We start from the raw sequence: 19255 nt of genomic DNA, 5'->3' as shown, positions 1-19255 counted from the left end.
TCCCCTGGGTCCTCCCAGTGCACCTGGCCCGAGCACCTGTCTCATGCATCCCACCTGGGCCGGTGATCTGTTTCACCCTTGATAATATACATGCTGTTCTCTCGAAACATCCCACCCTCGCCTTCTCCCACAGAGTCCAAAAGTCTGTTCTGTACATCTGTGTCTCTTTTTCTGTTTGGCATATAGGGTTATCATTACCATCTTTCTAAATTCCATATATATGTGTTAGTATGCTGTAATGATCTTTATCTTTCTGGCTTACTTCACTCTGTATAACGGGCTCCAGTTTCATCCATCTCATTAGAACTGATTCAAATGAATTCCTTTTAATGGCTGAGTAATATTCCATGGTGTATATGTACCACAGCTTCCTTATCCATTCGTCTGCTGATGGGCATCTAGGTTGCTTCCATGTCCTGGCTATTATAAACAGTGCTGCGATGAACATTGGGGTGCACGTGTCTCTTTCAGATCTAGTTTCCTCAGTGTGTATGCCCAGAAGTGGGATTGCTGGGTCCTATGGAAAATTTCTTCAGTCATTCTAATTAGCAGGTAGAGATATCATGATAAGATTATAATTAGTATTTCCATAATGTCTAATATTTGACATCCATACATCTTGTTTGGTGGAGTGTTTGTACAAATCTTTTGCTTGGTTTTATATAAGGAGCTTTTATATTTTTATTGAATTTTGAAAGTTCTTTATTTTAAATACAAGTTATTTATCAGATGTGTTTTATGAATTTTTTTCTTTTTATTTTCTTAGTGTATTTCATGACAAATTTGATGAAATCTAATTTATATTTTTTCTTCTCTTAGGGATTTTTTTGGTATTGTAACTAAGAAATCTTTACTTAATCCACGGTCACAAAAAGTTTTCCCTATATTTTCTTCAAGAAATTTTGTAGTTTTAGGTTTAAAGCTTATGGTTAGTTCTGTGATCCATTTTGCATTTTTTTGACTTAAGGTATGGATTAAAGTTCCTTTATTGGCACATGGCTACCTAATTATTCCTGTTTCATTTATTTATAAACTCTGTCCTTTCCCAACTGAATTGCCTTTGCACCTTTAATGATAATCAGCTGTCATATGTGTATGGGTCCCTTTTTGGACTCTTCATTGTGTTCCACCGATTTATTTATCTTTACACCATTCCCACACTGTCTTGATTAATGTAGCTATATAGTAAATTTGAAATCAGGTGGTATTGGTCCTCCAACTTTATTCTTCTCTTTCAAATTGTTTGGACTAAGTCCTTTGTACATCTCTGAATTTTAGAATCAGTTTTTTCAATTTCTACAAAAGTAAATATTGACTGGGATTCCACTGAATGTATATATACATCAGTATGGAGAGAATCAACATCTTCCAATCTGTGAAATGGGGTTATATACCTCCATTTGTTTAGCTCTTTTAATTTCTCTCAGAGATCTTTTCTATCTTTTATCATATCAGTCTTATTCATCTTTTGTCAGATTTATCCTTAAGTATACTATATATTTTATGCTATTTCAAATGGCATTTTGAAAAAAACTTGGAGTTTCTGATTGTTCATTTCTAGTATGTAGAAATACAAATGATTTTTGTATATTGATCTTGTATCCTACAGACTTCTAAATTCACTTATTGCTTCCAGTAGCTTTCTTGTGGATGTAATGTTGTCTACAAATAAAGACAATTTTGCTACTTTCTGTCCAATCTGGGTGCAGTTTTTCATGCGTTATTGTTCTTGTTAGAATCTCCAGCACAGTGTTGAGTAAAATTGGTAAATAGCAGACATCCTTGACTTTTTCCTGATTTTAGAGGGAAACCATCCAATTTTCAATCATTAAGTATGATGTTAGCTATAGGTTTTTCATAGATACTTTTTATCAGATTAAGAAAGTTCCCTTCTGTTTCCAGTTTCCTAGATGTTTTTAATTAGAAATGGATGTTGAATTTGGTCATGAATGTTTTTACATCTATTGAAATTATCAAGTTAAAAAGCTTTTATTGAAGTATACTTTAATACTAATTAAACTAAAGTATTAATACAGTATTTTTTAGTTTCAGGTGTGCAACCAAGATAGTCTGTTATACATATACATATGTTGACTCTTTGTTAGATTTTTTACCAATATAGGCTGTTTCAGAGTATTAAGTAGAGTTCCCTGTTCTATACAGTAGATCCCTATTAGTTATTGCTTTTATATATAGTGTGTATATGTCAGTACCAGTCTTTCAGTTTGTCTCTCCTTCCCCTTACACCCTAGTAGTCACAAGTTTCTTTTCTACATCTGTAACTCTATTTTTGTTTTGCAGATAAGTTCATCTGTACCCTTTTTAAATTTTTTGTACCCTTTTTTTAGATTCCACATATAGGTGTTAGCATTTTATTTGTCTTTCTCTGTCTGACTTTGTTCACTCAGTATGACAATCCCTAGGTCCATCCATGTTGCTGCAAGTGGCATTATTTCACTCTTTTTAGTGGTTGAGTAATATTCCGTCATATATTTATACCATATCTTCTTTATCCATTACTCTGTAGATAGACATTTAGGTCACTTCCATGTCCTAGGTATTGTAAATAATGGTGCAGTGAATGGTCATATATCTTTTTGACTTAACGGTTTTCTCTCGATAGATGCCCAGGAGTAGGATTGCTGGATTATATTGTAGCTCTATTTTTAGTTTTTTAAGGAATCTCCATACTATTCTCCATAGTGTCTATACCAGTTTACATTCCCACCAACACTGTAGGAGGATTCCCTTTTCTCCATGTCCTCTCCAGCATTTATTGTTTATAAATTTTTTGATGATGGCCCTTCTAACTGGTATGAGGTGCTAGCTCATTGTAGTTTTGATATTCATTTCTTTAATAATTGTGATGTTGAGCATCTTTTCATATGCTTTTTGGCCATCTGTATGTCTTCTTTGAAGAAATATCTGTTTAGATCTTCCATCTACTTTTTGATTGGGTTGTTTTTTGACATTGAGCTGCATGAGCTGTTTGTGTATTTTTGGAAAGATTAATCTGTACTGGCACAAAAAGAAATACATATCAATGGAACAGGATAGAAATTCCAGAGATAAACCCACACACCTAATCTGTTGCAAAAGAGGCAAGAATATACAATGGAGAAGAGACAGTCTCTTAAATAAGTGGTGCTGAGAAAACTGGGCAGCTCCATATAAAAGAATGAAATAGAACACTCCCTAACACCATCCACAAAACTAAACTCAAAATGGATTAAAGACCTAAATGTATGAGACCGGATACTATAAAACTCTTAGAGGAAAATGTAAGCAGAACACTCCATGACATAAATCGCAGCAAGATCTTTTTCAATCTACATCTTTGAGTAATGAAAATAAAAGCAAAAATTAGCAAAGAGGACTGAATCAAACGTAAAAACCTTTGCCCAGCAAAGGAAACCATAACTAAAAGGAAAAGTTAACCCTCAGAATGGAAGAAAATATTTGCAAACGAAATGATCAGTTTTTTGAAGTTTGTTAGTATGGTCAATTAAATTGATTTTTCAACAGTTGAACCAATGCTGCATTCCTGGAATAAGCTCCACTTGGCCTTGATGTGTTCTTTTTTAAATATAATGTTAGATTTGATTTGCTGATAGTTTGTTTAAGAATATTTTTGCCTGTGTCCATGAGTCATACTGGTCTCTGGTTTTCTTTTCCTGTTAGGGTAATGCTTATTGCATAGAATGAATTGGAAAATACACTTCTGTTTTACATCTTCTAATAGAATTTTTGTTGCTCAGTTGGTGTTATTTTTTTGTTAATATTTGGTAGAGTTCACCAGTGAAGTCATCTGTGTCTGGAGTTTTCTTTATGAGAAAACTTTTAATTATAAACTCAATTTCTTTAATAGATAGTAGAATTCTTCAGGTTATCTATTATTTCCTAACTGAGCTTTGGTAGTTTATGTCTTTCAAGAAATTTGTGTGTTTCATCTAAGTTGTTGAAATTATTGGCCTGAAATCATTCATTATGTCATTCATGTTATCCTTTTTAACACCTGTAAATTCTAAAGTGATGTCATATTTCTCATTCCTGATATCTGTAATTAGCATCTTCTCTCTTTTCCTCCCTGTCAGAGTGGCTGTAAGTTGATCAGTATTATTGACCTCAAAGAACTAGCTTTTGGTCTCATTAATTTTTCTCTATTTTTTCTGTTTTCTGTTTCATGTATTAATTTTCTGATCTTTGTCACTTCCATTCTTCTTCTTACTTTGAGTTTCATTTGCTCTTATTTTTCTAATTTCCAAAGGTTGAGAGCTGAAGTTATTGATTTGGACCTTTATTCTGGTCTAATATAAACAGTTAATGCTATAAATTACCTTCTAAGTGCTGCCTTAGTGACAGTCCACAAATTTTTATATACTGAGTTTTCATTTTAATTCAATCATATTTTTGAATGTGATTTAACTCCAGTGTAAACCCATGGATTGTTTAGAAGTATGCTGTTTATTTACAAACATTTGTAGATTTCCAGAGAATTTTTTTCAGAGAACTTTTTTATTAATTCTGTTTCAGTCTATGATCATAAGTTTGTATGAATCCTTTTAAATATGTTGAGACTTGTTATATGAACTAGAGTATTGTCTTTCTTGGTAAATGTTCCCTGTGTACCTGAGTGGAATGTGTATTTGCTGATGTAAGGTCAAGTGTTCTATAAATGTCAATCAGGTCAAATAGATTAATAGTGTTAAATATCCTTGTTGATTCTCTATCTACCTGTCCTGTCAATTATTTGAGAGCCTTCAATGAAATCTTTGACTGTAATTATGGATTTGTTCATTTCTCCTTGCAGTTCTATCAGTTTTTCCTTCTGGTATTAGATGCATAAACATTTAGGATTGTTATGTCATCATAATAAATTGATTCCTTTATCATCATGAAATAACCTTCTGTCACTAAGTCTTTGCTCTGAAGTCTGTTTTGTCCATTATTTTTTAAATTAGTTTTTACTGGAGTATAGTTGTTTTAAAGTATTTTTTTGTTTGTTTGTTTTAAAGTATTGTGTTAGTTTCTACTGTACTGCAAAGTGAATTAGCTATACATATACAGATATCCCCTCCTTTTTGTATTTCCTTCCCATTTAGGTCACCATAGAGCACTGAGTAGGGTTCCCTGAACTATACAATAAGGTCTCATTACTTATCTAATGTATACACAGGATCAATAGTGTATAACCGTCAATCCCGAGTTAGATCATCGAAAAAGCAAAGGAGTTACAGGAAAACATCTACTTCTGCTTTATTGACTGTGCCAAAGCCTTTGACTGTGTGGGCCACAACAAACTCTGGAAAATTCTTAAAGAAATGGAAATACCAGACCATGTTACCTGCCTTCTGAGAAATCTGTATGCAGGTCAGGAAGCAACAGTTTGAACTGGACATGGAACAACACACTGGCTCCAAATAGGGAAAGGAGTACATCAAGGTTGGATATTGTCACCCTGCTTATTTAACTTATGCAGAGTACATCATGAGAAACGCTGGGCTGGATGAAGCATAATCTGGAATCAAGATTGCTGGGAGAAACATCAATAACCTCAGGTATGTAGATGACACCACCCCTATGGCAGAAAGCGAAGAAGAACTAAAGAGCCTCTTGATGAAAGTGAAAGAAGAGAGTGAAAAAGTTGGCTTAAAACTCAGCATTCAGAAAACTAAGATCATGGCATCTGGTTCAATCACTTCATGGCAAATAGATGGGGAAACGGTGGAAACAGTGACAGGCTTTATTTTGGGGGGCTCCAAAATCACTGCAGATGGTGACTACAGCCAAGAAAGTAAAAGATGCATGCTCCTTGGAAGAAAAGTTATGACCAAGCTAGACAGAATATTAAATAGCAGAGACATTACTTTGCCAACAAAGGTCCATCTAGTCAAGGCTATGGTTTTTCCCGTAGTCATGTATGGATGTGAGAGTTGAACCTTAAAGAAAGCTGAGCGCTGAAGAATTGATGCTTTTGAACTGTGGTGTTGGAGAAGACTCTTGAGAGTCCCTTGGACAGCCAGGAGATCCAACCAGTCCATCCTAAAGGAAATCAGTCCTGAATATTCATTGGAAAGACTGATGCTGAAGCTGAAACTCCAATACTTTGGTCACCTGATGCAAAGAACTGACTCATTTGAAAAGACTCTGATGCTGAGAAAGATTGAAGGCAGGAGAAGGGGATGACAGAGGATGAGATGGTTGGATGGCATCACAACTCAATGGACATGAGTTTGAGTAAACTCCAGGAGCTGGTGATGGACAGGGAGGCCTGGCGTGCTGCAGTCCATGGGTTCGCAAAGAGTTAGACACGACTGAGTGACTGAACTAAACTGAACTGAACTGTCAATCCCAATTTCTTACTTCATACAGCCCCCCACTTTGCTATCTTGGTGTTTAGTTTTTTGTTCTCTGCATTTCTGTCTCTACTTCTGTTTTGCAAATAAGATCATTTATATCATTTTTCTAGATTCCACATATATTCAGTAATATACAATTGTTTTTCTCTTTTTTAATTACTTCACTAGTATGACAGTCTCTATCCGTCCATATCTCTACAAATGACCCAATTTCATTCTTTTTTATGGCTGACTAATATTCTATAGTATATATACACCACATCTCTTTATCCATTCCTCTGTTGATGGACGTTTAGGTTGCTTCCATATCCTGACTGTTGTAAATTGTGCTGCAGTGAATATTGGGGTGCATGTATCTTTTTGAATTATGGTGTTCTCTGGGTATGTGCCCAGTAGTGGAATTGCTGGGGCAGCATGGTAGTTTTTAGTTTTTTAAGGAACCTCCCCTTCTGTTCTCCATAGTGGCTGTATCAATTTGCATTCCTACCAATAATCCAAGAGGATTCCCTTTTCTCAAGAGGCAGGTCAGGTTGTCTGGTATTCCCATCTCTTGAAGAATTTTCCACAGTTTATTGTGATCTACACAGTCAAAGGCTTTGGCATAGTCAATAAAGCAGAAATAGATATTTTTCTGGAATTCTCTTGCTTTTTTGTTGATCCAGCAGATGTTGGCAATTTGATCTCTGGTTCCTCTGCCTTTTATAAATCCAGCTTGAACTTCTGGAAGTTCATGGTTCATGTGTTATCAAAGCCTGGCTTGGAGACTTTTGAGCATTACTTTGCTAGCATGTGAGATGAGTGCAGTTATGTTCTTTTAAGTTTAATTAGATCCTATTTGTTCATTTTTGTTTTTATTTACTTTTATTCTAGGAAGTGGTTCAAAAAAGACCCTACTGTGATTTATGTCGATGAGTGTTCTGCTTATGTTTTCCTCTAAGAGATTTATAGTGTCTAGTCTTACATTTAGGTCTTTAATCCATTTTGAGTTTGTTTTTGTGCATGGTATTAGGAAGTGTTCTATTTCATTCTTTTACACGTAGCTGTCCAGTTTTCCCAGCACCACTTGTTGAAGAGACTGTCTTTTCTCCACTGTGTATTCTTGCCTCCTTTATCACAAATTAGGTGACCATAAGTGCATGGAATTATCTCTGGACTTTCTATCCTGTTCCATCAGTGTACATTTCTGTTTTGTGCCAGTACCACACTGTCTTGATGACTGTAGCTTTGTAATATAATGTGACATCAGGGAATCTGATCTCTCCAGCTTCACTTTTCATTCTCAAGATTGCATTGGCTATTCAGGGTCTTTTCTGTTTTCATACAAATTGTAAAATTTTCTTTCCTAGTCCTGTGAAAAATGTCATTGATAATTTGATAGTGATTGCATTGAATCTGTAGATTGCTTTGGGTAGTATAGCCATTTTCACAATATTGATTCTTCTGATCAAAGAACATGATATATCTCTTTTATCTGTTTTGTATCATCTTTGATTGCTTTCAGCAATATCTTACAGTTTTCTTTGTACAGGTCTTTTGCTTCCTTAAGTAGGTTTATTCTTAGGTATTTTATTCTTTTTGTTGCAATGGTAAATGGTATTGTTCCCTAATTTCTCTTTCTGATCTTTCATTGTTAGTGTATAGGAATGCAAGAGATTTCTGTGTGTGAATTTTGTATCATGCAACTTTACTAAATTCATTGATTTGCTCTAGTAGTTTTCTGGTGGTATATTTAGAGTTTTCTAAATATAGTATCAGGTCATCTGCAAACAGTGAATGTTTTACTTCTGTGCCAATTTGTTCATTTCCTTGTTCTCTGATTGCTGTAGCTAGGACTTCCATGACTATGTTGAATAATAGTGGTGAGATTGTACACCTTTGTCTTGTTCCTGATCTTAGAGGAAATCCTTTCAATTTTTCACTATTGAGAATAACGTTTGCTGTGGGTTTGTTGTATATGGCCTTTATTATGTTGTGGTAGGTTACCTCTATGCCCACTTTCTGGAGAATTTTTATCATAAATTGGTATTGAATTTTGATGACAGATTTTTCTTCATCTATTGTGATGATCATATGGTTTTTATTCTTTTTTTAAAATTCTTCAATTTGTTAATATGATGTATCACATTGATTGATTTGCATATATTGAAGAATCTTTGCCTCCCAGGGATAAATCCCACTTGATCATGGTGTACGATCCTTTTAGTGTGTTGTCACATTTGCTTTGTTAGTACTTTGTTGAGAATTTTTTAATTTATGTTTGCCTGTTTTGTGTGATATTAATATAACCACTCCAGCTTTCTTTTGATAACCTCTACCAGAGTGTATATTATCCCATCATTTTCTTTTAACCAATTTTGGCTTTATTTTTAAAGTATCTTTTTTTGTTAGTTGTGTATAGCTAAAAGTCACTTTCTTTAATCTGTCTCTGTCTTTTAAATAGATCATCTAGACCATTTATATTTTAACATAATTGTTGATATGGCTAGGTTTAAATTTAGCATCCTGTTATTTGTCTTCTGTTTGTCTTTTCTGGTCTTTGTTGCCATTTTTCTTTTTTCTTCTTTCTTTTGGGTTATTTGAACATTTTATCACTATGTTTATCTCATTCTTTGGCTTATTAACTATAACTTTTTCTTTTGTTATTTTAGTTGTTAAGGTCTTTTACTTGCCATGGTCTACCTTTAAGGCATATGATGAAATATAATTTTTTTACTCTATTCTGTATTATATGTACCAAATTATATTTATCCTATTCATTATTGATTAAATTTAGGATATTTACTCTTATAAAAAATTGCTGTGTGAATATATTTGTATGTTTTTATTCACTTTTGCAGGTATATTCATGGAATAAATTCAAAGAGGTGAACTGCTCAGTTGGGCATTTTTCTGACTTTCAAGTCCTCCTTAACAGTTTAGCTATTTAGGTGACTTTTGAAAATTAATATTTTTAAGATATTAGTGCTCTTAAAATGAATTCCAAAGTTATTGTGGTATAATAACCATAGATAGCTATTATCTTTGATAAGAGTATCTCATCTTTAATTGTCTCCTTGTTTTTCAGCTTTGCAGGCAATTATCACTTTAGAGTATCTATTAATGACTCAAGAGCAACATGAGAAGAATGTATCTACAAAGAGAAGTTCAGGTGTCATGCTTCTCAGTTTGGCTGCCCAGTTTGCTCTAGAGGTAATTCTTATGTACCCATTTATGAGATTTTTACCTCTTTCCCATTTTCAGAGACCATCATAATGGAATCATCATCAGTTAGGCCCAGGAGAGGCTTTTCTTTACCATCTATTTTGCCTCATTATTTTCACACCAAGTTTGATTGGAGAACTGCTTTATTTCTCTTCATTTTTTTATGATTTAAAGTAAGTAAAACAAGGTGAAGTTAGATATTTGTTCTTAAAACAATAGAAAAATGTGCATAGCAAAACATTAACTATTTTTTTCTTTTTTTGGTCTGTTGGTTTTATTTTTTTATTTTTATTTTTTTCATTTATTTTTATTAGTTGGAGGCTAATTACTTCACAGCATTGCAGTGGGTTTTGTCATACATTGACATGAATCAGCCATGGAGTTACATGTATTCCCCATCCCGATCCCCCCTCCCACCTCCCTCTTCACCCGATTCCTCTGGGACTTCCCAGTGCACCAGGCTCGAGCACTTGTCTCATGCATCCAACCTGGGCTGGTGATCTGTTTCACTATAGATAATATACATGCTGTTCTCTCGAAACATCCCACCCTCGCCTTCTCCCACAGAGTTCAAAAGTCTGTTCTGTACATCTGTGTCTCTTTTTCTGTTTTGCATATAGGGTTATCATTACCATCTTTCTAAATTCCATATATATGTGATAGTATGCTGTAATGATCTTTATCTTTCTGGCTTACTTCACTCTGTATAACGGGCTCCAGTTTCATCCATCTCATTAGAACTGATTCAAATGAATTCCTTTTAACGGCTGAGTAATATTCCATGGTGTATATGTACCACAGCTTCCTTATCCATTCGTCTGCTGATGGGCATCTAGGTTGCTTCCATGTCCTGGCTATTATAAACAGTGCTGCGATGAACATTGGGGTGCACGTGTCTCTTTCAGATCTAGTTTCTTCAGTGTGTGTGCCCAGAAGTGGGATTGCTGGGTCATGTGGCAGTTCTATTTCCAGTTGCAAAACATTAACTTTTAATAGAAACTTGAGATTTAAAATGCTATACTATGGAAAGAAAAATAGTTATTTATTTGGAGACGTATCTATCTCATTGATTTGCAAAAAAAAAAAAAAAGTTTGAACCTTAATGGACCTTTCTAGTTTATAACCGAAAAACAACTTTAGTTTGGAAGCAGTAATAACTTGTACCTCCTTTTTTTATTGGCAAAATTCTGGTCTTAATAATACATAGGATTAGGAAAAGCTTTGTAGCACCTGTCAAACTCTTGGACTGGGTTTGAGTTCTGGCTCTGCCACTGAAGTATTTAACTTCTTTGAATCTTAATTTCATCATTTTGAGATAAAGATAATGCCTACTTCCAGGATTATTGTGAAAATTAACTGAGAAGATGGCTGAAAATGTGATTTGTAATCAAAGAAGCTTGATCTAATAGTTTTTTGTTGTTATTAACAATATACAATCTGGCCACAGGTTTCTCTTCTACTTTATCTCATATTACTCCCCTGTATCATCATCATAGTGATATAAGCCACTATTACCTTAGGCACAGGGTCTAGAATAGCAGAGGCATAAGACTTCTGTAACTCCAAGCACATTCAGTGTTACTCAAACAGGCCAATCACATTCCTTTTTCCGTGTCTTATTTATACCATTCTGTCTTTTAAGAAATGTTCTTATTTAAATGTTACCTTTTTCAAAGTCCAACTTAAGATTTTCTTCCACTGTACAGACTTCCCAAATCAATTCTAGTTGTCAGTGCTCTCCTCCTACTCTGAATTTCAGTCATTTTTAATATGTATACTACTTATTTGGTCTATATCTTATATACTGCCTTATATTGTTAATGCATGGATTGTCTGTCCAACTTGACTTATAAGATCCTTGAGGGCCGTATTTCTAGTACCCAGTCCAGTATCTTGCCGAAAGTAATAGCTGAATATAGTTTTGAATGATATGTGTTTTGATGTTAATGAATAGGATAATAAAACTCCTGGAAGAGGAAAACTATTTGGCAGATGTGGATACAGGATGTGTTTGTGCAGAAAATGAGAGAAAAATCTGTAATGGGGAACCCAAAGGCAAATATATTTTTAAAGGAAGGTTTATAAAGTTATATCTGATGGAAAGCAGAAGAAAGGTGGTGGAAGAATTATGGAACTATATTTCTGAAAAGCAAATAATTTTAATAGAAGAGAAAGAATCAGGGGAGAAGAAACCCAAAGTAGTTTGAATTAGAAGATGGAAGGAAGTATGGATGAGCCAAGCCCAGGAAATTGAATATATTTCTACAAAAGAATAAGGGTGGAATCCAGTTTTCACTTAGTGTAGTTGCTTTGCAAAAGGCATTTCAAGTGCTAATGAGACTATCATTCATTCAGCAGATATTTATTGAGTACCTACTATGTGCCAACCATTGTTCTGGGCTCTTGGTATAAATAAGTAAACAAAACAGTTACATGCCTTCTTGGAGCTAACATTCAAGCAGGAGGAAAGACAATATTAATAAGCATAATAAATAAGAAATTGCATAATATGTTAGAAGTTGATAGCAATATAGAAAAAATAGAGCAGTCTTAAAAAGGATCAGGGATGGGAATGGGCTGAAATTGGTGTGAGTTATTTTTTTCAAATAGGGTGATAAGGATAGGTCTCATCATGAAGATGACATTGTATGAAGACTTGAAATTGGCGAGGGAGTTAGCCCTGTATATATATGGGGGAAGTGAAGAGGAACAGTATTGCAGGCAGAGGTAACACCAATTCGAAGCCTGTAAGGTAGGTAGGTACCAGGAGCAGCAAGGAGGCCAGTATGGCTAGAGTGAATAAAGGGTGGGATTAGTGAGAGATCAAGTCAGAGAGGTAATAGAGAGTCTGGATCATATAGATCCTTATAGACTAGTGAAAGTACTTTGACTTTTACTCTGAATGACATTGGAGTGTTTTTAATAGAGTTGTAACATGATTTGACTTTTATTTAACAGAAATACTCTTGGGTGTTAATGTTGAGAATAGGCCAGAAAAGAAGAGCTAAAGTGGAAGCAAGGATACCTGTTAGGAAGTTTTTAAAGTAATCCAGAGAAAAGATTAAGGTGACTCAGATAAGGGAGATAACAGTGGAAGTAAATGATAAGAGAATTTGCTGACAGATTGGATGAAGGTTATAAGAGAAAGAGACTGGGTCATCAAACATAGTTGCCATCAACTGTAAATAGAGCAGAGTTGGGAGGACAGTTAGGAGTGCGATTTGGACTTGATGCATTTGAGATGTCTGTTAGGCCATCCTAATGGAGATCCAAGTAGTCAGTTGATAAAATCCTAGAGTTCTGAAAGAGGTCTGGGCTGAAGAGAAAGGTTTACTAAGAGTCATTTAATATATAGATGATATATAAAGCTATTAGACTAGGATGCCATCACCAACAAAGTGAGTATAAATGAAATGGAGAAGATGACCAGAGACTGAGCCTGGAGCCCTCAAACATGAATGGTTTGAAGAAAAGCAGAGGAACCAGTAACTGTTCAGAGGAACTGTGGTATTGGAGAAGACTCTTGAGAGTCCCTTGGACTGCTAGTAGATCCAGCCAGTCCATTCTAAAGGAAATCAGTCCTGAATATTCATTGGAAGGACTGATGCTGAAGCTGAAAATCCAATACTTTGACCACTTGATGTGAAGAACTGATTAATTTGAAAAGACCCTAATGCTGAGAAAGATTGAAGGTGGAAGGAGAAGGGGATGACAGAGGATGAGATGGTTGGATGGCATCACCAACTCAATGGACGTGAGTTTGAGTAAACTCTGGGAGTTGGTCATGGACAGGGAGGCCTGGTGTGCTGCAATCCATGGGGTCGCAAAGAGTTGGACATGACTGAGTGACTGAACTGAACTGAGAGGAACCAGTAAAGGGTAATTAATGAAAGAGAACAACCCATGAGGTAGGAGAAAACAAGGATGGTGTGGTGTCTTAGAAGGCAGCTGTATTTCAAGGAGGAAAGAGTGATTAACTATGTTGATTGTTGCTGATATGTCAAATACAATGAGGACTGAGAATTGACCATTGGAATTTATATTTGGTCGTTGGTGAGCTTGACAAGGGCAGTTTTGGTCGAGGTAGCACAAATGCCTGATTACAGTAGGCTCAAGAGAGAATTGAAGGAAAAAAATTGGATGCAATAAGTATAGACAATTCTGTAGAAAAGTTTACTACAAAGGGAAGAAAGGAAGTTGGGCAAGAAAAATAAAAGAAATGGGGCAGTAGTCGGTGAGAGAAGTAGGATAAAGAGGTTTGCTTATTTGCTTGAAATGGGATGAATGAGAATGCTCATATACTGACAGGAATGGCCCAGTTAGAGAACAAAAGTTGGCAGTGTTAGAAAAATGAAAGTTGTTAGACTAATGGCATTAAACAGTAATGGACACAAGTGTATAATTTTAGGGATTGGCTCTAGGAAGAAAAGCTGGCTTAAAACTCAGCATTCAAAAAAAATAAGATCATGGCATCCAGTTCCATCATTTCATGACAAATAGAAGGGGGAAATGTGGAAATAGTGATGGATTTTATTTCTTGGACTCCAAAGAAACTGTGGGTGCTAACTGCAACCATGAAATTAAAAGACACTTTCTCTTTGGAAGAAAAGCTATGACAAATCTAGATTGTGTATTAAAAAGCAGAGACATCACTTTTCCAATGAAGGTCTATATAGTCAAAGCTGTGGTTTTTCCAGTAGTCATGTATGGATATAAGTTGGACCATAAAGAAGACTGAGTGCCAAAGAATTGATGCTTTTGAACTGTGGTGCTGAAGACTCTTGAGAGTCCCTTGGACTGCAAGAAGATCAAACTAGTCAATTCTAAAGGAAATCAACCCTGAATATTCATTGGAAGGACTGATGCTGAACTCCAGTACTTTGGCCACCTACTATGAAGAGCCAACTGATTAGAAAAGACTCTGATGCTGGGAAAGATTGAAGGCAAAAAGAGAAGTGGGGAGGCAGAGCATGAAGTGGTTAGAAAGCATCACTGACTCAATGGACATGAATTTGAGCAAACTCGGGGAAATAGGGAAGGACAGGGAAGCCTGGCTTGCTGCAGTCCTTGGGGTTGCAAAGAGTTGGACATGACTTAGCAACTGAACAACAACTAGGAAGAAACGTGGATAGTTCATTTATGATAACAGTTGAGAAGGCAGAGTATGTGGGTGTGGTTCCTGGTGTGTGAGTAGATGTGATGGTGGGAATCTGTGGAACTTCTTTCCCTGACTGCTTCACTTTTCTCAATGAAGTGGGAAACAAGGTCATCACCCAAGAGTAAGAATAGGAGAGGAGGTGTTGGGGACTTGAGAGAAGAGGACAAAATGTCAACTAATCATCCAGAAAATAAAAAAAGTGAATGGCAAGGGTATGTGGTCTGCTTGCCTTGTAGCAGTAAGGTCCATTTGATGAAATTTTAAAATAAATAGTTGTACAGGTTTTTATCTGGCTAGTTTCAGCTGCATGTATACAGGCACAAAAGTGCCTAGAAAGTTGAATTTAACCAGGCTTGGAGTTGCTGATACGACTTAGTGACTGAACAACAACAACATAGTTTTGCCAGATGAACAGAACGAAGCAAAAGAGGGGCAGAAAAATCAAGAAAGAAGGAAATGGTTATAATGAATCCCCATGGAATTTAAACTAGATACAGAGGAGGACTTCAAAGAGATTAGAAATGGTGAAATGTTAGTAATGTCAATGTGTTGGCGATCTTAATGCAGTTGAAGGATTGCTGGAGTGATAAAAGGAGTGAATTAGAAAGATTTGTTGTTTAGTCAAAAAAGAGTTGTATCCAACTCTTTTGCCATCCCATGGACTATAGCCCACCAGATTCCTCTGACCATGGGACTTCCCAGGCAAGAATACTGGAGTGGGTTGCCATTTTTTCTCCTGGGTATCTTCCTGACCCAGGGATCAATCCTGTGTCTCCCACATTGGCAGGTGGATTTTTTACCACTGAGCCATGTGGGAAACCCTTATGTGGATTAGGGTGCTGGAAATGAGGGTGATCTCAGAGTCTAGGGTTCTTTTGGTTACTGCTGATAAACAGGAATAAAGAGCACAGTAAGATTAGTCCTAGTGGAGTCAAAGCAGTGTTGGCAAGCCTATGAGTGTTTGTGGATAGAGAGGAGTGGCTTTCTGGGGCCAGTATGAACCTGTTTAGTAAAAATTTTTTCAATGAGTAATCCTTCTAGCATCTTGCAGCAACTCTTTTGAGAATACAAAACAGACAAGTTTAGATTTTTTTCTTGTCCTTATGGGCAGGAATATAGGCAGTATTTTGTAAGTATCATTTTGAAATGTAATTTAACATATTATATTTATCCTTTTTAGAATGGCCAAGAAATTGTAGCAGTAAAAGCTTTGGAAAATTTAGCTAAACTTTCAGAAGACCCGCAACAAGTTCTTACAGCTTTAAAGTAAGTAATCCACATCCTGTGGATGTAAGAGCATTTCCTCTATACATGTTACTCTTGATCTATAAATTTTGCTGTAATACTGCTGACGGCTTCAGGCTGAAACAATGCCTGTGATACCAAGTGGTTTTTTTTTTCCCCCAGCTTTATTGAGATTTAACTGACAAATGGTGGTATTTTGTAAGTTTAAGGTATATAACTTGGTGATTTAATACACATTCATATTATTAAATGGTTAGCACAATAAGATTACATCCATCACCTCACGAAATACTACACTGTATGTGGTGAGAACATTTAAGATTTACTCGCTTAGCAACCTTCAGGTATATAATACAGTGTGGTTAGCTATAGTCACCATGCTGTACATTAGATCTCTGGGCTGTATTCAACTTGTAACTGGAAGTTTATACCCTTTGACCAACATCTCTCCATTTTCTCCACCCACAGGCCCTGACAAACATCATTCTACTGTTTCTGTGTGTTTGGATTTTCTTCCTTTTTTGTTGCTTTCTTTCTTTCTTTTTTTTTTTTTTAGAGATGCCACATGAAAGGGGGATAATCTAGTACTTGTCTTTCTTTGTCTGACTTATTTCTCTTAGTACAATGCCTTCAGAGTCTGTCCATGTTGTCACAAAAGGCAGGATTTTCTTTTATCTAGTTAAATAATATTCCTGTGTGTGTGTGCAAGTACACATACTACATTTTCTTTATTCCTCCATTGATGGACACTTAAGGTTGTCTCCATGTCTTAGCTATTGCAAATAATGCTTTAGTGAACTTGGGAGTGGAGATATTTCTTCACGACACTGATTTCCTTTCTTTTAGATACATATCCCAAAGTTGGGTTGCTGAATTGTATAGCAGTTTTATTTTTAATTTCTGAGGAACCCCCATGCTGTTTTTCCACAGTGGCTGTACCAACTTGTATTCCCGTCAACAATGCACGAGGGCTTCCTTTTCTCTACAAAACTTATTATCTCTTGTTTTTTGTTAATAGCTATTCTAACAGGTGTGAGGTGATATTTCAGTGTGGTTTTGATTTGCATTTCCCTGATGATTATAATATTGAGCATCTTTTCATGTACTTGTTGGCCATTTGGATATCTTCTTTGGAAAAGTATCTATACAGGGCTTCTGCCCATGTTAAAATAAGATTGTTTTTTGCAGTTAAGCTGTAGGAGTTCCTTGTATATTTTAGATATTAACCTCTTATCAGATATATTATTTGCAGATATTTTCTTTCATTCTGTTAGTTGCCTTTTCATTTTTTTGATAGATTCCTTTGCTATGCAGAAGATTTCTACTGTGATTTAGCCCCACTTACTCATTTTAACTCATTTTTGCTTTTGTTGCTTGTGCTTTGGGTATCATATCCAAAAAGTCATTATCAAGGAGTTTTTGCCTGTGTTTTCTTCCAGGAGTTTTATGCTTCTAAGTTTTTTCTTTCTTTTTAAAGTCTTAATCCATTAATGGATTAAGTCTTTAATCCATTTTGATCTATGTTTTCTGTGTAGTGAGAGATAAGGGTCCAGTTTCATTCTTTTGTGTGTGGATATCAGTTTTCTCAGTACCACTTATTAACAAAGATTATATTTCCTCTATTAAGTATTCATGTCTCCCTTGTCAAATATTGGTTGATGATATATAGGTTTCTATTCCATTTGTCTATGTGACTATTCTTATGCCAGTACCATGCTTTTTTGATTACTATAGCTTTGTAGTATAGTTTGAAAACAAATGTGATGGCTCTAACTTTCTTCTTTTTCAAGCTTGCTTTGGTTGTTCAGGGTCTTTTTTGGTTCTGTATGAATTTCAGGATTTTTTTCTCTTATTTCTGTGAAAAATGCTACTGGAAATTTGGTAAGAATGCTTAAAGTAAAAAAAAAAACAAAAAGAACATATCAGTTAAACCTGATCTTTTCTTTATCTCTTTCTGTGAAGGAAAATGGTTTATCAAAAGGGAACTTTTACATACAATAATGAGGCAGAAGAGGCTGAGGTAATGGTAACCCCTAATGATGTAACTGAGAATATGCCAGTGGAAAAACTGGAAACCAGAAGGGTTCTGTAGTGATTATCCTGTTGGTCAACTGTACTTGAGTCCACTCTTCTGAAGGGAAATGGAATCACAGATATAATAATATCAGAGGGAGTCTTGAGATACTTGCATATGTTTAGTCAGATAAATATCTAAAATCATCTAGGGTAATTGATGCTGTTTTTTATTTTTAAAGATTTTTAAGGTTTGAAAGTTCACAAAATACCTTATTTTGTCAATTTGTCATCATCCTGCCAGATCCCTTCAAAAAGTACTCATCCTAGTTTATATGGAACTCAAAGGCCAGTTCCAGTTTCCTTTATAGAAAGAAAAATATAAAAGACTTGTACACTATGCCTAATGTTCCAGCAGGTGATTTGGGGGCAATTATATAAACTGTGAAACTATTTAAGAATGTCTAATAAGCAATGCTTTTGTTTTAAAATTATTTTACTAAATTGCTCTTCCAAAATTACAAAGTTGATACATTTTCATTGCAACCATTAAGACATACAAAGACTTACAAATAAAATAATTAGTCTCTTTTTCCCCTCTCTTTTCTTACTTCCACCCCCTGGGGTACTCAATATTACTAACTTGATTTCTTTCTAAACATCACTTTTTTTTTTTTTTATTACTTTATCATACAGGTGTTTGCTTCGTCTTTTCCTTCCGAGAGTTTCTCAAATGCCAGAATCTGAAAACAAGTAAGTTATAATTCAACAGAAATGATGTATTCACCATTAGAAAAAAAAATAGAAAAACTTCCACTAGAAACCTAACATTGAGAAATATATATAGTATAATGGGTAAGGGCAATATAGACTCTGGGGATAGTCTTCCTGGATTTATATTTTGGCTCTGCCACTTATTAGACATGTAACCTGGGCCTCTGTTTCCCCATCTGTAAAATGAGTGTAATGATAGTACCTTCCCTATGAGGTTACTGTGATGACTTGATGAATAAATAAGTGTAAAACACTTAGATGTTGCCAGACCCTTACCATGCCGTCAGTAACATTAGCTATGATTTCATTATGATATTGCATCTGTTTTTCCCATTTATTTATTTATGGCTGTGCTGGGTCCTCGTTGCTACATGCAGGCTTTCTCCAGTTGCAGTGAGCAGGGGCTACTCTCTAATTGTGGTGCGAGGGCTTCTCATTGCGGTGGCTTCTCTTGTTGTGGAGTGCAGACTCTATATTATAGGCTTCAGTAGTTGCGGCTCATGGG

General features: G+C 35.4%; 1 protein-coding gene across 1 annotated transcript in view; it reads left to right on the top strand.

The window, feature by feature from the left end:
• TEX11 (testis expressed 11) overlaps positions 1 to 19255 on the top strand; it is a 254826-nt gene that overhangs the window by 161385 nt on the left and 74186 nt on the right. The window contains exons 18-20 of the mRNA XM_065915873.1: positions 9424 to 9548; positions 15899 to 15984; positions 18673 to 18729. Of these exons, the coding sequence (XP_065771945.1) occupies positions 9424 to 9548; positions 15899 to 15984; positions 18673 to 18729 (268 nt within the window). The remainder of the gene's footprint in view (positions 1 to 9423; positions 9549 to 15898; positions 15985 to 18672; positions 18730 to 19255) is intronic.

Source organism: Muntiacus reevesi, chromosome X (assembly GCF_963930625.1).
Source record: "Muntiacus reevesi chromosome X, mMunRee1.1, whole genome shotgun sequence".
NCBI lineage: Eukaryota > Metazoa > Chordata > Mammalia > Artiodactyla > Cervidae > Muntiacus > Muntiacus reevesi.
Note: the sequence above shows the minus strand (reverse complement) of the source record. Positions and strands in the feature narration are given on the sequence as shown.